This window comes from Andrographis paniculata, unplaced genomic scaffold (genome assembly GCF_009805555.1).
Source record: "Andrographis paniculata isolate CXL003 unplaced genomic scaffold, ASM980555v1 Contig38END, whole genome shotgun sequence".
Lineage (NCBI taxonomy): Eukaryota > Viridiplantae > Streptophyta > Magnoliopsida > Lamiales > Acanthaceae > Andrographis > Andrographis paniculata.
The window spans coordinates 2363641-2384360 of record NW_026137571.1 but is presented as its reverse complement, the minus strand read 5'-3'; the positions used below and the strand labels follow the sequence as shown (position 1 = coordinate 2384360).

General features: G+C 28.7%; 1 protein-coding gene across 1 annotated transcript; it reads right to left on the bottom strand.

The window, feature by feature from the left end:
* Nucleotides 1-650: 650 nt before the first annotated feature.
* On the bottom strand, nt 651-7698 carry LOC127251095 (glucomannan 4-beta-mannosyltransferase 9-like). The gene is made up of 8 exons (XM_051274668.1): nt 7090-7698; nt 6326-6424; nt 5487-5739; nt 4442-4552; nt 2608-2744; nt 2380-2493; nt 1582-1976; nt 651-1065 (listed from the first exon to the last, which is right to left on the bottom strand). The coding sequence occupies exons 1-8, from the start codon at nt 7381-7383 to the stop codon at nt 906-908; spliced, it is 1563 nt and encodes a 520-aa protein (XP_051130625.1). The 5' UTR covers nt 7384-7698; the 3' UTR covers nt 651-905.
* Nucleotides 7699-20720: the final 13022 nt, after the last annotated feature.

The window sequence follows — 20720 nt, the reverse complement described above, 5'->3', positions numbered from 1 at the left end:
TTATTCACAATCTTTATTGTACATATTTTACCTATTTATAAAAATTAATAATTCAATACAAAATATTATTGTTTTATATTAGTGATATAACTTTTCACTCGTAACATAAAAAAATAAAATAAAATTACATTCATGAAAAACACAAAAACACTATCATTAGATAACAACAAAAATGATATAAATTGTTAAATGTCTTAAAGTGTTTGTTCGGATTTAAATTTTAAATAGTAATTTTTTTTATTTAAATAATTATTCGATATGATATAAATATGTATTGATTTATTACCTTAACTATAAAATTAAAATTTAATATAATATATAATAAATAAAAATTAAAGATTTCTATTAATAATTTTGAAAATTTGTTTCTAGAATAGTAGAAAAGTTGAAAACCCTCACAATCAAATACAAAATGACAACAATTGATTTTCATTTAAAATTTGGTCTTTTATTTGTATAATTAGTTAAAAATTAAATCTCATCATCTTGTTATTAATTTTTTCTTTTTTTACAATTTTGAAAAAATCTCAACAGTGTGAATAATTGTCTAGAATTTCATTATACCGAAGAATTTAAAAAACTATCAATCTTTTTATTTTATTTTATTTTTTTTTAAATTTAGAATAAAAATCAGAAAAGGAAGATGGATGTAAACAATAATAAAACACATAACATCAACAAATTGTATATAACTTTCAAACTTACAATTCAAATTTTACTACTAGTAGACTACATATATCCATTGAACAACTTTCTTTCATTACACGACATAGACATTAGAAATATATATATGTGAGCTCCCTCTCTTATTCTCAAACTCAAAAGAATTACTTTCTTTTTACATTTCCAAGCACAAAAACAATATTCTCCGACGACGACGACGACAAAAAACGATCCTGTGAAATCTAAGACGGAACAAAAGTACCTACATAGCCAAATCCGATGATGAAGAACGCGATCGCTTGAATGAGTAGGAACATGTAATAGTGATCCTTCCCGAATGCAACATCGTAGAAGCCGCAAAAAAACAAATAACATCCGATCGCAAGCTCCAAAAGATGCACCCTATTTACATATAACTTGTCAGAGGCACATGTTCTTGTTATTATTACTATTATTATTATTATTAGATAAAATTATCAATAACTTTCTTGTGGTTACAAAACTCAGTGTAGGTCCTTCTTTTACTTTAAAAATCGAATAACACCCCCTTATATTTAAAAAATGTTGCATGAAACTCATTGTAGTTTCGAAACTCAACATAAATCTCCACTTTATTTTAAAAATTAAATGACACATTCTTATACTTTCAAATCTGGCATGAAATTCCCCCGCTATGCAAAAAATATAGATAAGAAATCATCTTCTCATTACATAATGGAGGTTTCACGGTGGTGGAGTATCATGCAATGTTTTTGAAAGAATAAGGGGGCGCCATGCAGTTTTTAAAATATACTAAGATTTTATACTGAATTTCGAAATCATAGGGGAGGTATGAGAAATTTTACCTTATTATTATTATTTTGAGATTTACAATTACGCATTTTAATATAAAAAAAAAAAGAAGAAGAAAAACATAACCTTTCTCCGATTTTAAAGTGTGGTCTCCTAAAGGCCTTGAGAGTCGACTTCCACTTGAGAGTGGCCCCGAGCTTCTCGGTGACGATCCATTCATTGACTCTCCCTATCTCTAGCAAGCCCGTGAAGGTAGCCTTCGCGCGTTGCAAGGACATTACATTCTCGAAGAGGATCCAAAAGACGAGCAAGTGGAGTGACCTTGGAGTCGTGGCCGCGTTGAGTAGGGTGATCATCAACGGTATGTAAATCACGCCCCATTTAGGGATTTGGACTTCGGGGATCAAAACGGTTGCCGGAAGCACAATGCAATAGAACATGAAGGCTACAATGTGGGCTATGATCTTCCGTACAAAGAAGAAACTGTATATTACATGTGCCTTTTTCCACCATGACACTTTCTAGATAAAATGATGCAAAAAATCGGTCAAGCATGTTTAGATGATTTTGAATCAAGATCATTTTCCATATTATTATTTTTTGGGAATATTACTTATAACCTACTTGTGGCTTAAAAACTTTGCACAATTCTCCCTTATAGTTTAAAAATTACATAAGACTCCTATGTGCTTTCATAACATTGTACAAAATTCATTTTTTAAGAGATTTTATGCAATATTTTAAAAATAGAAGAGAGTCTCATACAATTTTTAGGAGATCTTATGCAATAAATTTTAAAATACGATGGAATTTTATGCAATTTTTAAATTATAGAGGAGTATGGTGTCGACTTTTCAAACCACATGTGAATTCTAAGCAACTGTGTCTTATTTTTTGAGGTAGTGATTGTTTCGTAAAAGTTACCTTATTTTGGATGATCTCAAATGCCATTTTTCTAAATAGATTGGCAGGGCCACACGACCAACGGTGTTGCTGGTAGCGATACGCCTTAAATGTGCTAGGAAGTTCGTTCTTGACCTAAAATAAGTCAAATCGAACGACTCAAATTTTGGTTATTTATGCATGCGTGCGTATATATAGAAATCTATGTATTAATGTATATTGAGAGTTGAGTTTAGAAAGATCGATTACATGGACGGCACCAAGATACAAGAATTTCCATCCCTTTAGGGAGGCACGGACAGCCAAATCCATGTCCTCGACCGTTGTCCGATCCTTCCATCCTCCCGCCTCATCTATCGCCGCCATTCTCCACACTCCGGCGGTTCCTATAGGAAAAAATGTAAAGTAATACTTCATCCATATGTGATTTCTAAGTAGAACGTAAATAAATGCCAGTGTATTCTTTTGGAGTTTGATTTCAATTTTTTCACTATATAATCACCGTATAAATTATATTATATTCAAATCATTATTAAAAAAAATCATTAATCAAATACACTCAATAATTGTCGATTTAACCATTTTATACGATGAAATATAAAATTATATTAAAATATAATTTACTTAAAGTATGTACATAATAATAGGATGAAAATATATTTCTTGAGATTATTTTAATTAATTCTATAATTATGAATATAATTAATATAGTTAGAGCCAACAAAAATAAACAGATATTATCCAAAATCTGACCACCTTGATTTGGTTTGTTAAATTTAAAATAATATATTTTTTCTATCCGATCAAATTGATTTTGATATTAATTTTTATTTTACATTCGTCTGTTAAATTTATCGTATTATTAAATTTGACAAAGTAAAAAGTATAAATATTTAAATACTATTAATTTTCCATCAACTTTTATTTACAACAAATTTCAGTAATAGGTTTTAAACATCTGAATTTAAAAAATACTCCAACTACTTTTTTTTTTCTACTTTTTCTAATAAAATATTTTTTTTTCATTTTCTCATCGGACCCAAATATTTTAGTTTTATAAGGGAGTATTAATTTATATATAATAGTCTTGTTATTTATTTATTTATATACAATATGTTATTTTTTTTTTTATGGAGGAATATGCTAAATATTTTTTGTTTTTTCTCATTCTTGTGATTTAAAATAATAAAAAATCATTTACTACATCACAAAAAACCTCTTTAAATCATGAATTATTAATGAAAATATAATTTATCATAATTACATTTAATTAAACTACTATAATTTATTTTTTAATAAAAAATATACAATGATATCTTTATACAAAATTGAGTTAATAAACTATCACTATTTGTTTTTTTTTTTTTTTTTCCCAAAAAAATGGTGTACTAACTTGGTCACGTGCCTAATTTTTTAGCCTGATTTGAAACCGGACCGAAGCGGTAACTCTCGGTTCATGTTTATGTAATTCATGAACTGAGGATTGATTTAAATTACTATTCAAATAAAAAAAAAAAAAAAGTCCAAAAGATCGTAATAAAATTTTGGGTAAATTATTATTTTTAGTTCTGTAACTGGACCCCCTTATCATTTTAGTCTCGTAAGTGGAGCATGTCGCAAACTAGTCCCATAAGTGAAGAATTTCGTTGTTTTAGTCCTCCGGCGCCGGAGATGCCCGCGTGGCTCGCCGGAGGTGATGTGTCCGCTAGGTCAGCGACATCTGGCGGACACGTGGATTTTTATTTATTTATTTTTCATTTTTCTAATTTTTTTTAAAACTTATTTTAATTTTATTTATATATTTTTATATTTTTTTATTTGGTCTAATTAAAAAAAATTAAAAAAATGAAAAAAAAAAAATCCACGTGTCCATCAGGTGTCGCTGACCTGGCAGGACACCTGGCGGACACGTCACCTCCGGCGAGCCACGCGGGCGTCTCCGGCGTCGGAGGACTAAAACAACAAAAATTTTTCACTTATGGGACTAGTTTGCGACAGGCTCCATTTACGAGAGTAAAATAATAAAAGGGTCAAGTTACGGAACTAAAAAAACAGTTTACCCTAAAATTTTTTACATGCATACCGTTGAAGCCAAAGAAGGCGTAGGTGGAAGAACCAACTTCTTGCTCAACTGAGAAATGATAGTCCAGAGACATTTCTTGCATCCTCGTCATCAGACATTCATCTGCATTCACTGCCAAACCCCATATATAAATTACATTAATTAATTAATTATTTTTAAAAAAAAGTTTATTTATTTACTTTAAATTAAATTAACTTTAAATTATGGTAAACAACAAAAATAAATAGCGAAAGCAACAGATGAAAACTTGTGCCACAGAAATCAATGCACAAAACTGTCGGTGACTTCCTCTCCGGTCCGGTCGGTTCCGGTCCACCATTGCTATTACTATTATTACATCCCCACAGCTGCACGTGCTCGAATTGCCATCCTGACCAAGCCTAGGGTTAGGGTAGGGTAGGCCTAGGGGTAGGGGACAAACTGACAAAAGGACAAAACTACCCTTCATTTAATCTGCTCTTTACTCTGCCGCCATTTTAAACCATTCTTGCAGCTTTCCGTTATTACGCATGCGTAGGTAGCAGACAATAAGGATATCTAACCCAAAATGCTGCCGGCCCAACATATGTTCCCCAGCTCCCAGGACCACAGATCCAGACCCATAAACCTTCCAAGAAAGTGTGGCTTCAAATTCTTTTTCAGTCGTATTCACGACACCCCAAACCCAAAGTCGTATATTATTTCTCACCGACACTCCATATTATTAATTATTGTAAGAATTAGTCATCAAAACAAAATAAAAAAAATATTGTAAGAATTATCTTTTATGTCGTACTCGTACTTCTTTCGTTCGCCTCCAAGTGTTACATGTATCTTTTATGTTATTATATTTAATATTAAAAAATATTTTTATATTTGTATATTTTTTTATACCAATGTCATTATATTAGTATTATAAAATACTATTTTTTCTTAATTTGTACTATATTTTGATGTAATAATTAATATTTAAAGATCTAACGCGACAAAAGTAAATATAATCTTTAGAACAGTAATATTAATTAATTAATTAAGACCATGTAAGTAATAAAGGTTATGCATGTACCATATTTCCAGCGAGCTTGTACGAGGGCGAGCTGGGAATTGTGCACGAGGTAAGGGATGGTTTGCCACAAGAAGTCGGGTTCGGGTTGGAAATCGGCGTCGAAGATCGCCACGTACTCGCATTGTTTTGCATACGAATGCTTTAGGCCATCTCTTAATGCCCCTGCTTTGTAGCCGTTCCTATTTCCTCTGTCCTCGTATCTAATGTTTATTCCCTTGCTTGCCCATCTCTGACATTCGATTTCTACCAGGTTCTGCTCATATTGTCCAAAGTATTAGAATATAAAATTAAAATTTTTTGTTTAAATAATAAAAATATATACATATTTATAGTGATATACAAAATGTCTAAATAAACTATGAATCCTACTAATCTCTTAAATAAGATAGCTACAATGAATATAATATATTGCTTCTAAATATATATTAACACAGACAAAACATAATTTCAAGAAATACATTAATTTAATTTTATAATTCCAAGGATTATTGCAAGATTGAGATAGTTGAATAAGAAAAAATCTACATAAAAATCGAATTTGATTTTATTAATAAAAGCAAAAATTGAAATCAACGACAAACAATTACATGTGTTTGAAAATCCAAAAAAAAAAAAAAAAAAACCCAAAAAAATACAAAGACCTTATTGCATATTTTGATGCGATAAGCTTGATTTGTTGAATTATTTCGGATGAATAATGCAAATTTCGTCTGATTTCAAACAAAATACTAAAAGAAGAAAAAATTAACACATGGCATCAAATTGTTAAGAGTTTTTAGATGATTATGAAAAAAAAGATTAAATAATTCGATTATTTATTATTGCATATATGGTGTTACCTTAGTGATGAGATCTGTGGAATCATCAAGAACTTGAACGATAATCCGATCGGACGGCCAGGAAAGCCCGCAGGCAGCTCCGATAGATAGCTGATACACCTGAAATTAATAAATGATTCATCATATAATCAAAACCCTAATTAATCTAATAATATTCGAGCAATAAATTAATCAACATCCATAATCAGTTTCAACGAATTAAAATAGTCGAACAAGATAAGCTTTGTCAATAAAAAATCATACATAATTAGTAATAAAATCGAAAAAGAACCAATTAAATGTTATAAGTTCAAAAATCTCAAAAAAGAAAAAGAAAAAGAAGGGGCATAAAATTAAATAAAAAAAATTGTATATACAAAAAAAAAAAAACTTCAAAAAATAGAAAAGATCATTTCAAGACGGACCCTAAATAACTTTGAATGACTCAAAAATATTAATCGGATACCCGTTTGTTAATTTTTTCATATGAATTATGCTAATTTCGTCCAATTTCAAATAAAAAAAAATATCATTTCAAGATCCTAAATAACTTTGAATGACTGAAAAATGTCAATCTTATGTTAGTTTGTTAAGTTATTCCGTATGAATTATGCCAATTTTGTTTAATTTTAAACCAAAAAAGAATATTATTTCAAGACCCTAAATACTTTGAATGACTGAAAAATATCAATCTTACATCAGTTTGTAAATTATTTCCTATGAATAATGCCAATTTTGTCCCATTTCAAACAAAAACAAGAAAATTTTTAAAATTTCAGACAGACCTCTTTCTCATTGTACATTGGGATTTGGACAAGAACCATGGGATATGCTAAATTCCCGACCTCCAAATCATAATCCTTCAATGGCTCCCATTTGTACCGCCGGTGGGGTTTCCGACCAGACAGCTTCACCAGAGTAATCACCGCCGCCATGTATACTCTCTCCACGAACAGCATCAACGACATTGCCAGGCACAAAACCACACCAACTTTCAGCAAAGGAACTATCAATGGAACTCTAATTTGACCCCAAATTATTACAAACCTCTCTGCAAACACCCCCTCGTAATCCTCCATTATCAGACCTCGACCGAATCGAACACTTCGTTCCGATTTCGATTTTGGGGAAGATGAGATTTCAGACACTCATCATCTGTGCCCTAGAAGGACAGCCTGAAATCAATTAAGGCTGTCTGGTTTCGGGCAATGGAGGGAGGGGTAAAAAGGGAAAAAAATTATATATGCAGGGGAATTGGAAAGCTGGGAATAAATAATATTGGTGAAAGGGGGAGATGCAGAATGTTTCATTTATAGACGAAGTTCTAATTTCTGTGTCGAAAATTTTAAATTAACCGTTGTTTAAAATAAGCGCCCGTACAAAAACAGGGTCGCCGGCGGGGAATCTTCCGGCGCCGGCGATCGTCTTTTTTGACGGCTGAGATTTGCTGTAGAGTCGAAGTTATATTATTACGTGTAAGTGGGAGCCCCAACGCTGACGTATCGATACGTGTGTGTATAATTTGCCTTGGTTAACAATTGATGTAGTCACTTGTTTGTTATAAATATATATTTTTTAATGTTAAATATTAAAAAATTATAGTTGTAATATGAAAAATAATATTTTATATTAGATTATCTATTTTTTATAAGTGAATAAAATACATGTTATATTACTATATATTGTGTTAATACATGTACATTAGTAATTTTTTATTTGATTTTTGTACGTAAATTAATGTAAATTAATATTTTAAATATATGTATTGTAATAAAGTAATATAATGTCTATTTTATTTGATTTGGACGGACCAAAATAACAAAAGAGAAATTTATTAATGGACATATAAAATATTTTTTCAATAATATTTATGGAAACCATGCCATCCAAAAATATTAAATGAACAAAACATAGTTTTGTTGCAAAAAAAAAAAAAAAAAAAACTACAAGAACACATTACTCGATGATCTAGTTCGATCAGGATGAAATATGTTCGATCAGGATTATTCCCTCCGTCCACAAACTACTAATGTCCTACTTTTTTACTTGGGACGTACAACAACTATCGTCCTATTTTATTTTTTAAATACAAATTTTACATTTTTACCCTTCATTTATTTATTACTTTTAATATGTACCATACAATTGAGTGTAAATTTTGTTCATTCATAACAAAAAGACAATCATCTAAAAAATCGTGCAAATATATTTTAGTACAATAGAAATTGAACAGAAGAAATATAAGAAAGAAATGTGCCGTTAAAATTTGTTATTTGAATATTTGTATTAACAAAAATTAAATAATTAATAAATATATATATACATATAATTCAAGTGGGGTTCTGTGACCCCACTTTGATTAAATGGATCGTCTTTGGGTTATATTGCACCTCCGGACCCCCAAATTAGAACGTTGCACCTGGACCTCGCACGCTGATTGAATAGCAAAATTCGTATAACTTAGGGTTTAGTGAAATGACAACAAATTAATTTTTTTTATTTTATTTTTTTTAATTCAAATATGGACTTAACAATAGTATTAAATTTACACATTTATTTAAGAATAAACTTGATTTTCAGATATCTACAATGTGTAGGGATGACAGTTAAAATATATCTTGCCCTTGTCACCGTTTTAGTGAGGTGGGTTTGAATTGGAAATTTAATGTAATTTGAAAAATTAATATTATTTATCAATATAGTTATTCATATTACTTAATTTATAATTTTATATATTTCTTGTTTTTGTTTTTTATTTATAATTTCTTTTTTCTTTTTACAATTATCTACTTAGCTATCCTTTTAAATTCACATTTTCTTCGTCGCATGATACACCAATATTACTGCGATATATTATCAATATTATGATTGAAAATTTATTATGTTATGTTAAATGACTCGTAATATATATATATTTTTTATAAAAAAAAAATGAATTTTTTGTATTTTATATTTTTATATCTAACTATTTTTAAATTGAAAGTAAGATAATGAATCGAATATATTAAATTATAAATGTCAGACATAGATTCAAGGTTGCGCGCCAATTTATTTAAAATATAAATATTACAATACACTTGGAAATTATTAAATAAAATGAAACACGAAAGCATGCATGTAGTGGTTAAATGAGACGTCAGTATTTTCAAACTTTATGAAAGTTGCATTTCATTCATTTAATTTTAATTAAGATTAATGCTTGTATGTATACTTTTGAAACTTATGGTATTATTTATTAATAATTTATATTAAAAATATTATATAAAATAATTATTATTTTATTAATTTTCAAATTTCTCAAAAATTTTAAAATATCTTATTTGTTAGATTGTAATTTGGAAATAATCTAGAATTGTATAATAAATTAAATTTTTATTTAAGTAATATTTTGATATAATATTTTAAAAATAAATATAATATATTTTTATTAATATAATAATCCTTCCGTCCAATTGAAAGGTTGTCATTTTTCATTTTTGTCCGTCCCAAAACAATGTTACAGTTTCCTAATTTAGTAATTGTATTACCTACTTAACATAATAAATACCCTTCCAACTTACACCATATTACACAAATGTCATTACTTTTATATTACATAATATTAATAAGGGCATTTTTGTCTTTTTCACTACAATCCATTATAATACTAATATTAAAAAATCTACGTGCAAAAAGTAAACGATAACCTTGCACCGGGACCGAGACGGATGGAGTAAAAAAATAAATAACAATAATTTTAAATTAAAATCTCAAGAAAACACGAGCCTAATTAATTATGATTTAAGAGAGTCATCAATGGGGACAGAAAAACAATAGAAAGAAACGGACAAATATGTCAACAGTTTCCAGAAAACGGTTAGGTGCAACAACCTCGATATTAAACAAATTTCCACACAAGTCAATAACTAATGTTACAATTTAAAATTAAAATTTAAATTTAAATAAAAGTCAATGAATAATGATTTGTTTATGCTTTTAATTTTGGCATTTATCAATTAATATTTTACTTGATATAATTTTCAATATATATATTATATATATTTTTATGAAAATTATTATTATATATAAAATATTGGATTTATTTGTTTAGTATTTTGATTTGTAATTTTTTAATTAGAGGTACAGAGAATCGTGTCGATAATATAAAAATAATACTACTTCTGTTCGGCTCTAAGAGTCTTATTTATTTTTAGCGTGTTAATATTTGAATATTAATTATTATATGAAATCGTAGTACAAATTAAGGTAAAATAACAAAAATACTTTTATTATTGTCTTATAATACTATTATAATGACATTTGTGCAAAAAATTATACAAATATAAAATATTTTTAATGTTAAATACAATGATACAAAAGTAAATGACACCCTCAGAGCCGGAGGGAATGAGTATTTTATATATATTAAAAATTATGTCGAAAAAAAAATTGCATGTGAACAAACTCATTATTTTTTTATAAACAAAATCCTATTATATAAACATATCAATTTGAGTAATTTTAACAGTTAAAAAGCACTTTCAAATTTATTATCTTCAAACAGTTTTTTACGAAAAACTGCTTATAATGATTCATCCAAACACAAAATCGAACTGCTGCTTATTTTTTAAGTCAATCCAAACGGCCCTAAAACAAACACATCTTGTATGTTCGAAACAAACACATCTTATATGTTTGTTTATTTTTATTATATCTATTTAGGTGCATTAATATAAATATTATAAAATATAATACTAATATTATATAATAAAAAATGTTTTAGAATATAGTACATTCGTGTTATAAAAAATATATTTATTTTTTTTTGTTTGTTATAAACAATATGTAACGTATATTATATTAGCATGTGCTATTAGATATGTTGTCTTTGCTATATACCTGTGCGGACTGAGCCAAATTAACACAGTGTTGATTTGACTCAGTCAAATTGTAACCCAAGCAATTTTGAAAAATTGAAAATTTTAAGTTATAATAATTATTTTATTTGATATAAATAAGCATTTAGTATTATATTTTAATTATTTTTATTGTGTAATATATTAAATAAAAAATGCACATTTGATATGATATTTTGAAATGAAAAAATAAAAAAACACATTATAGATGAATAATGAAAACAAATTGAAATAACACAACAAACAAACAAGATATGTGTGTTCACCAAACAATTTTTTCTTTTGATATACCGTATATATTTTACTTTTTCAATTTTAAAAGTTTAGTAGAATTACTAAATTATATTTTCAATATCGGTTAACTGATTTATACTAAAATTGAAATGAATAATTATCGAATATTACTTAATTTATTAGTATAAATTTATAATTTTTTAATTTTTTTTTATATTTATGTATATTTAATTTTTTTTATTATTAAAATTAGTAATTGATTTTTGAAAATTTTCTATATAATATTTGATATATATAGGAAGATAATTTTTTGTCTTATAAATAATTTATAATATTATTTCATACTTAATATTATTAGATCATTATTATATTTAAATTTATTTTAATTAATACAAATATAATGATATTTTTAATGTTAATTACAATGACACAAAAATAAATGTCAACATTGTAGTTAACGGAGGTAGTATACGATATACAACAAATAAATATGTAAACAAATTATGGCAATATATATACACTCATGTATTTACATTAATGTGCAATAAAGAAAAGGAAATAAAATTCAAACATCAATTCACATCCTTTCTCTCTCTATCACTCTCTCTCTCTCTCTCGTGTAATCTCTCTTTATTACTGTTGAGCTACTAAAAATTTGAATTTAGGATTTCAGTCCATGGGCTTACAAAGTCAAAATGGGCTCGCCAAGTCAAAATTTGTGCCCGAAAATTTGGTTGCATGGTTTGGCAAGGCTGAAATACGAGGGTCATGGGCCGAGGGATTGGTTGTTTTCAGGCCAGTTGGTTGCAAAGTCGGGAGGTATAAATTGGACAGTTGGAGTGTCCAAAAAATTGATTAGGGGTGCACACACTTTGAAGTGACCGATTTGGATGGTTGAAGGTTTGGGGTTAACCGTCAGGCGATTGCCCAATGATCATGTAATCGAATCAAACCGTCCGAAGCTGGTGTGGACGAAGTGATATGGGTGAGGCGCAGGGGCGAAGAGGGATCGTCCAATTCTCTTAACACAGAACTTTTAGACATTACCTTATGTTACACATTTTTTTTTTTTCTTGTTTGTATTTTGCTTTAGTATTATCTAATATGGTGCTTAGAGATTCATACATGATCTCAGGCACAACTCACCAAATTCGAAATATATTTTCGGATGTTACTTTGTTTTGTTGAATTTCTCAAGGCAACAATTACATATATATATATATATATATAATAACTCACACATACATATATATATATTATATATACACCCGCACGTTGCACACACATCTATATATATCTACTTTATATTATATATTATATACAATATATATATTGTAGTAATTAACAGTAGAAATAATTAAATATTTCTATTGGTTATCCATATGATAATATCACAACACAACACGTTATCAACACAATTGTGTATTTTAATTTTTTCACGGTAATATTTTATATTTTATCTGTTTATTATGTCTAATCTTGCCAAATAAGAATTTATCCATCTCCTTATTTTTAGCCAAAATTATATGGTCTGAGCTCACAACGTCAAAATGCATCTAGCATCGATGGGTTTGAAAAATACCATTGCTTGGGATAAAAATTCTGCGAGCCGATCGTGCAAAGACCATGATCTTTTTGTGCCATCATATCGATAAGGCACTAAAAATACAATATATGACGTTGGAATCCCCACTTGAATTGTGGGAGAGATTGAAAGAAAGATACAATCATATGAGACTGACTATGTTGCCAAGCGCACGAAGTGAATGGCAAAACCTACGGCTTGAGGACTTTAAAACAATCTAAGAATATGATTATGCTATGTTTAAAATAACATCACAGCTGCGTCACTGTAGTGAAAATATATCTGAATATAATATGATGGAGAAAACTTTCTCCATTTTTCATGCCTCTAACATGGTTTTGCAGCAGCAATATCGCGAAAAAGGCTTCCAAAAATATTCTGAGCTGATCACATGTCTTTTGCTGGCCAAACAAAATAATGAATTGCTGTTGAAAAATCACGAATTTTGGACGACATGTGCAAATCCATTTTTAGAGGAAAATGGAATACAACCGGAAAATTCAGTGCGTGGTCGTGGGCAGGTCAGAAATCAACGAATTGATCGCGATTGAAATCAGTATCGCGGATGGGGCCGGACAAACGCATACAGTCACAATAATGATCAAAATAGGCCCCAATATGTGCCAAATCGGCGTTATAATGACAGAAGGCTGTACAGACCTCAACAGAGATTCAACACCGGGAGAAACAAAAACAATGATGAGAAATGCACCCGGTGTGGAATCAAAGGCCATTGGGCCCATGTTTGTCGCACATCCAGTCACTTGGTTAAATTATATCGGGCCTCAAAAGAAAGATTGAGAATAATTGCCCCCAAAACAAATCACGCTGCTCACGATGACACATTTGATGATGTGCTGAATAAAAATATCACGCACCTGGATGTTGATAATCTGCTTGACATAGCTGATGATGTTAAATGATAATAAATTATTGTATCTTTTTTTGTTATTTTAATGCTTTATACCCTCTATTTTTATATTACTCCCTGTAATATAAGTCTATTTTGATTATGTTACTTATACATATCTTTTATTATATTTATCTTCTTGTAAAGATATGGATGTCAAATATTTTGGAGCCGATGACAATATATGCTTTATCGACAGTGCTACGACTCATAACATTATGAAAAAAAAATTATTTCTCCCATCTAATTATGGAAAAGACCGTTATTGTTATTATCAGTGGTACATCGAAAATGATTGAACGCTCAGAAAAAACTGTTATATTTGTCCCAAAAGGAACAACATAGGCAATTGAAAATGCACTATTCTCGAGCAAAGCTCGAAGGAATTTACTGGGCTTCAGTGATATTCCGAAAAATGGATATCATATTAAAACATTGAATATGACAAAAAATGAGTGAATAAGGTAGAAAATGAGTATCTCCTGATAACTCGGATTGTAAATGGAAAAAGACTTATGGAAAAAAACATTGTCATCATTTTCATCCAGCTTGTTATATTAAAAAGTCAGTGTCGTTGAAACATATCACATAGTAGACCAAATGACTACTAGCGAATTTAAAACTTGGCACGATCGACTTGGGCATCCTGAAAATGTAATGTTGAGGCAAATTGTTGAAAATTCAAATGGTCATTCATTGAAAAAGAAATCTTTTTTGATTTCGAATGAATTTGTTTGTGTTGCCTGTTCCCAAATGAAGTTAATAATCTGGTCATTTCCAAAAAAGTTGGATTCGAATTCCCAACTTTTCTGAAAAGAATTCAGGGTGATATTTTGGAACCATAGATCCACCATGTGGACCTTTTAAGTACTTTATGGTACTAATTGACGCGTCAACGCGATTGTCACACGTATGTTTGTTATCTACTCGCAATCTAATATTTGCTGGATTACTTGCACAAATAATTAAATTACAAGCACAATTTCCAGATCACCCGATAAAGAAAATATGTTTAGACAATGCTGGAGATTATTTATCCCATACATTTGACGATTACTGCATGTCAATTAGAATTACTGTGGATCTGGCTTAATCTCTTATCAAAATATTGCAATTAATTGCTAGACCATTGTTAATGAGGTCTAAACTTCCCATATTAGCTTGGGGACATGCTATATTGCATGCAACAACCTTGTGAAAATAAGCCCGACAAGTTATCACTGTTATTCATCTACTCAATTGGTATCTGGAAAAGTACCAAATATGTCTCACTTGCTAATTTTTTGGTGCGCCGTTTATGTGCTAATTGCGCTACCCCGACGCACGAAAATGGGACCTCAAAGAAAGTTGGGTATATATATTGGGTATGAATCACCCTCGATTGCAAAATATCTTGAACCAACAATAGATGATTTATTTACTACAAGATTTGCAGATTGTCATTTTGATGAATCTCATTTCCCGACATTAGGGAGAGACAATAATCAATTGAAAAAATGAATTTCGTGGAAAATACCACTTGACTTTGATCCTTGTATGAAATATAGTGAACTTGAAGTTCAAATAATGGTGCATTTGGAAAAAATTGCAAATCAATCACTTAATGCTTTTAATGATGATGTCAGAGTTATGAAATCATATATTGTATCAGAAAATGCACCAGCCAAAATAAATATTTCAGAAGGGAAGTTTCCGAGTGCTAATGAGCATACTACCTACGTAAAACATGGCAGACCGTTGGATTCAAGGATAATAATCCACGAAAGAAGAAAATTGTAAATACTGGCGAAGATATCAACAATGATCAAATACCTGAAAAGTCAGTACAACCCTTGAAGATATTATACTAAAAATTCTGATGTAAGTGAGGATGAAGTTATCGAAACTTCTGTTAATTATATCACCAGTGGAAAATATTAAAACCGAAAGAAAACAAATGTTGATAATGCATTTGCATATTCTATAGCACCCGATATAATGAAAAATGACGAGGATTGTGAACCGAAGTCAGTTGATGAATGTCGGGAAAGAGATGACTAGGCAAAATGAAAAAGTGCAATTCAGTCTGAATTGGACTCATTGAATAAACAGAAAGTATTCGGCCCCACAGTCTAAACACTTGAAAATGTAAAACATGTTGGCTATAGGTGGATGTTTGTGAGAAAAAGAAATGAAAATAGTGATATCACAAGATATAAAGTTAGGCTTGTAGCCTAGAGTTTTTCGCAGAGCCTGGACATTGATTTTGAAAAAACATATTCACTGGTCACGGATGGAATAACACTCAGGTATCTGGTGAGCTTGATAATATGCGAAAATCTTGATATGCTATTGATGAATGTAGTTAGTTCCTATCTTTATGGCTCATTAGACAATGATGTCTACATGAAAATCCCAAAAGAGTTTAATATACCTTAATCATTCAAATCAAAGCCAAAAGAATCATTTTCCATAAAATTGCAAAAATCTTTGTATGGGCTTAAGCAATCGGCCGAATGTGATACAATTGTCTCAGAGAAAGTCAACAAAAGATGGTTATATAAATGACCATATTTGTTCATGTGTTTTCATAAAAAAAATTGGGTCAAAATTTGTAATCATCGTTGTATATGTCGATGATCTCAATTTAATTGGAACTCCTGATGAAATTCAGAAAAGCTGTTGAATATCTGAAAAAGGAGTTTGAGATCAAAGATTTTGGAAAAACTAAATTTTGGCTTGGTCTGCAAATTGAGCACTTGAAAAGTGAAATCTTTATCCACCAATCAAATTATATCAAAAGGGTATTGAAACAATTCCTGATGAATAAATCATATCGTTAAGTACCCAAATGATTGTCAGTGCACTCTATCAAGCAAATGATCCTTTTAGACCAAAAGAGGAAAACGAAGAAACACTTGGCCCCGAAGTGTCATATATGAGTGCTATAGATGCATTGATGTACCTTGCCAATAGCACCCGACATGACATATCATTTGCTGTAAATCTATTGGCAAGATTTAGTTCATCGCCTACTCGACAATATTGAAATGGGATTAAGAACATTTTTTGCTATCTCCAAGGAACAATTAATCTTGGGTTGTTTTACTTGAAAGATTCTCGACATGAATAATTGGTTTTGCCGATGCGGAATATTTATTTGATCATCGTAAAGCCAAGTCTCAAATTGGCTATGTATTCATTAGTGGTGAAGCTATGATATCTTCGAGATCGACGAAACAAACATTAGCTGTCACTTCTTCAAATATTTCATAAAGCTAGTCGAGAATGTGTTTGGTTGATGTCAATGACTCAACATATTCTGAAAAATTGCGGATTGACACCCGACGATAAAATTTTCCCAACTATATTGTATGAAAATAATATGGTTTGTATAGTCTAATTGAAAGGGAATTACATTAAATGAGATAGAACGAAACACATTTTACCAAAATTTCTTTCCACTCAAGATCTACAACAAAATAGTGAAATCAATGTGCAAAAAATTCGATCAGATAATAATTTAGCGGATATATTAACCAATGCATTGCCGACTGCAACATTTGAAAAATTGATAAAGAAAATTAGAATACGTCAGTTAAGAGACCACAAATAATGCTCAAATCATGATGAGCAAATTAATATAAGAATGTTGTATTTTTTTTCCTCCATTAGGATTTTTTTCCCACAGGGACTTTTCATAATAAGATTTTAACGAGACACATTCTTTATATAAAATGTATCCAAGGGGGAGTGTAGGATGTATTTACTTGTGAGATTTTATCCCTACTTTTGCTATTACAATTTCATTTTTCCTCTAAAAAATCAAATCGAACATTTAATTTTTTATTTATTTTATTATATTAAAATTTAATATTATATTCAAAACATCACATCAATATATATTTATATCACATCGAAAAATTATTTCAATTCAAAATTTTACTATTCAAAATCAAAACAAAAGACCATAATCTTACAAACACACCCTGCTGTCTACATTTTTATTGCAATTTTTTGTTAGAACCAATTTTTCTCTGATTTCCATTTACACTAGAAGAATCGGAAATGGCCCCAAAAGAGGATAAGATTTTAACGCCAGAGGGAGAAACACAAAGCCGGGAAAAAGTCTCCGCCACCGCGACAGTCAAGAAGAAGCAGACAAAGGAGTGCATGTAAACCTACAAGGTCTACATCTTCAAGGTGCAAAAGCAGGTCGTCCATCCGACACTGAGATTTCCATCAAGGCCATAGGAATAATAAACAGTTTCATCAACAATATCTTCGAGCAATGGCGCATTGAGACATGGCATACAAATAGCTGACTATCACCTCCCGCGAGATTTAGACCCCCAAGAGGAATAAACCCTATTTATAGTTATTTTCTTCTTCCGTGCACGATGTTTGGTGCCTCCGGGTGGAGTCCAACCAGCAGATTGTTTGTCAAGGTTATTGAAATGATAGGGTTATGAGATTACTTCAATGAGACATACTACAGCCAAGTTTTGGAGCTCAAAGGCCCCTTGAAAATGGAAGGCAACCGGTTGTTGCTACCGAAACATGAGGAGGAAATGGACTGTGAGAGTTTTAGGAGAAATTGATTTGCAATGATGAGCAAAGATTCACCCAAGATAAGGATGATGGGTGAAGAAGGAATTGTTCTTTTTTTAAAATAATACTCCATATATTTTTATATTTTTGATAAATTTTTTGGACTATGAACAAAAAAATCAATCTATTCAAACACGGTGTTTAAACAGAGTTAAACATTTATCCGTATCCTCGATCATAAATTACTAATTAGTTTATCAGAATTTAAATAAATAAGTATTATACTGCGTGTAATATAATTATCAATTATTTTTAAAAATTCTAAAGATAATGATATGTAATAATATTTCCCACATTTTTTTTTCCTTTTATTGTTTTGCTTATTTGGGAAATTTAATCTTATATACTATATATTTGGAGACGAAAGTGTTCAGCCACGTCGCTTTTCTTTTTTTTACTTTTTTTTGTTGTGGGCTCCACTATTTTAAAATAATAATAATAAAAAAAAGAATGGGAAGGGAGATACGGTATTGTGGCTGAATTATTATTATTTATTAAATATATTTTAAAATTGTATATTTATATTTAATTTTATAAACATAATTTATTACTATATAAATAATTTATTTATTTGTAGAATTTTAATTTTGTATTTTAATTTTGATATAAAATGAGAATTTATAATTTTATGTCAAATTTAATTAAAACAATAAAAAAAATATTTTTGGTGTTTACAATTAGCTGTTAGTTGATAATTTGTTCTATTAGATGGTTTAATTAGTTGGTCATATTAGTTACTTATGCTAAAATATTTGGTAATTTAATTTTTTTATATTAGTTGTTTATACGTAAAATTAAAATGATAATTAATATTTTTTTACGTGAAAAATAAATTAGCAAAACTGAAAAATTTATAACCAAAATAGAGACCTATAAATAGCTATAACATACATACTCGATACACTCAAATCTAAATAAAATAAGACAAAATCTAATTCTAGACCTATTAAATCTAAAACTGAATATATAAAATATTTCAATATTTTATTTTATTTTTAAAATAATTAGGTGCATTCTTTCGTTATATAGAATTTTTAGAATTTTATTATTAGTTATTGAAAATTATAAAATTTTTACCAAAATATTTGTTTTTGATGTTTTTTCTTTAAGTGGATATGGGGTTCATTTTTAATTTTATTTATTTGTATTTCTTATCCATTTCTTCTTTTTTTTTTTCCATGATTTTTTTTTTTTTAATTTTACATTTGTCCATTATTTCTTTGCGCAAAACTTTGAATATTAGTAATATAATATTCATATGTAATATAAATTAAAGCATAAAATAAAAATATTTTTATTAATGTTATATAATATAAATATAATAATATTTGTATAAAATATTATTCAAATGTAAAAATATTTTTACTTTTAAGTACAATTAAATAAAAAACAAATGATATATTGATGAGCAACATAGGTAATATTCTACTACTCTAATACTATTATTAATATTTTTTTTAATAATTTTTGTTTTAAATATAATTTTCTATTACTATACATCATATCGAATCTCTCTCATTTGATCAAAATAAAATTATTACAATCAATCTAATCATTCGAATAGAAAACCTTATATCTTAACATATTTTAGAATCCAACACTTAAAAATCTTCCAAACTAAAATTACACAAGTAAATACACCATTTTATAATTTGAATTTTAAAATGAAATTAACATCGTTCAATTTGTTTATAAAAAATATTATATAAAAATATTAATTAAACTAAAAGTCAAATTAAAACTCTAATTCAATACAAATCATATAAATACTAAAATCGATTGAGAATAAGATTATAAGAACAACAAGAATAAAATTTGAATGTTCTCCTAAAAATATAAATAAGTATAAAAAAATTATAAAAATTCGAGTAGACGTCACTAATATTATATAAAGATCCGAAAAATATATAATTATATTAGAATTTTAAAAAAATAAAGTAATATAATAGTAACAAGTTAAGGAAATTTGACATTGACTTTGTCCAAACATCGTAAATTTTTTATCGACACAATTTTCAATTAAATTATAATTTTAAAATTGTTCATAAAAAGATGAGTAGATATCACTAATACTATAGATCAATATATATATGTAGTTCATTATTCATTTCGTCCGAACTCAAAGTACAATTTTTTACCCGTTTTGTTTATTTCATTTTAAAGTATTCATTTTCTATTTTAATAAAAATATCATATATTAAT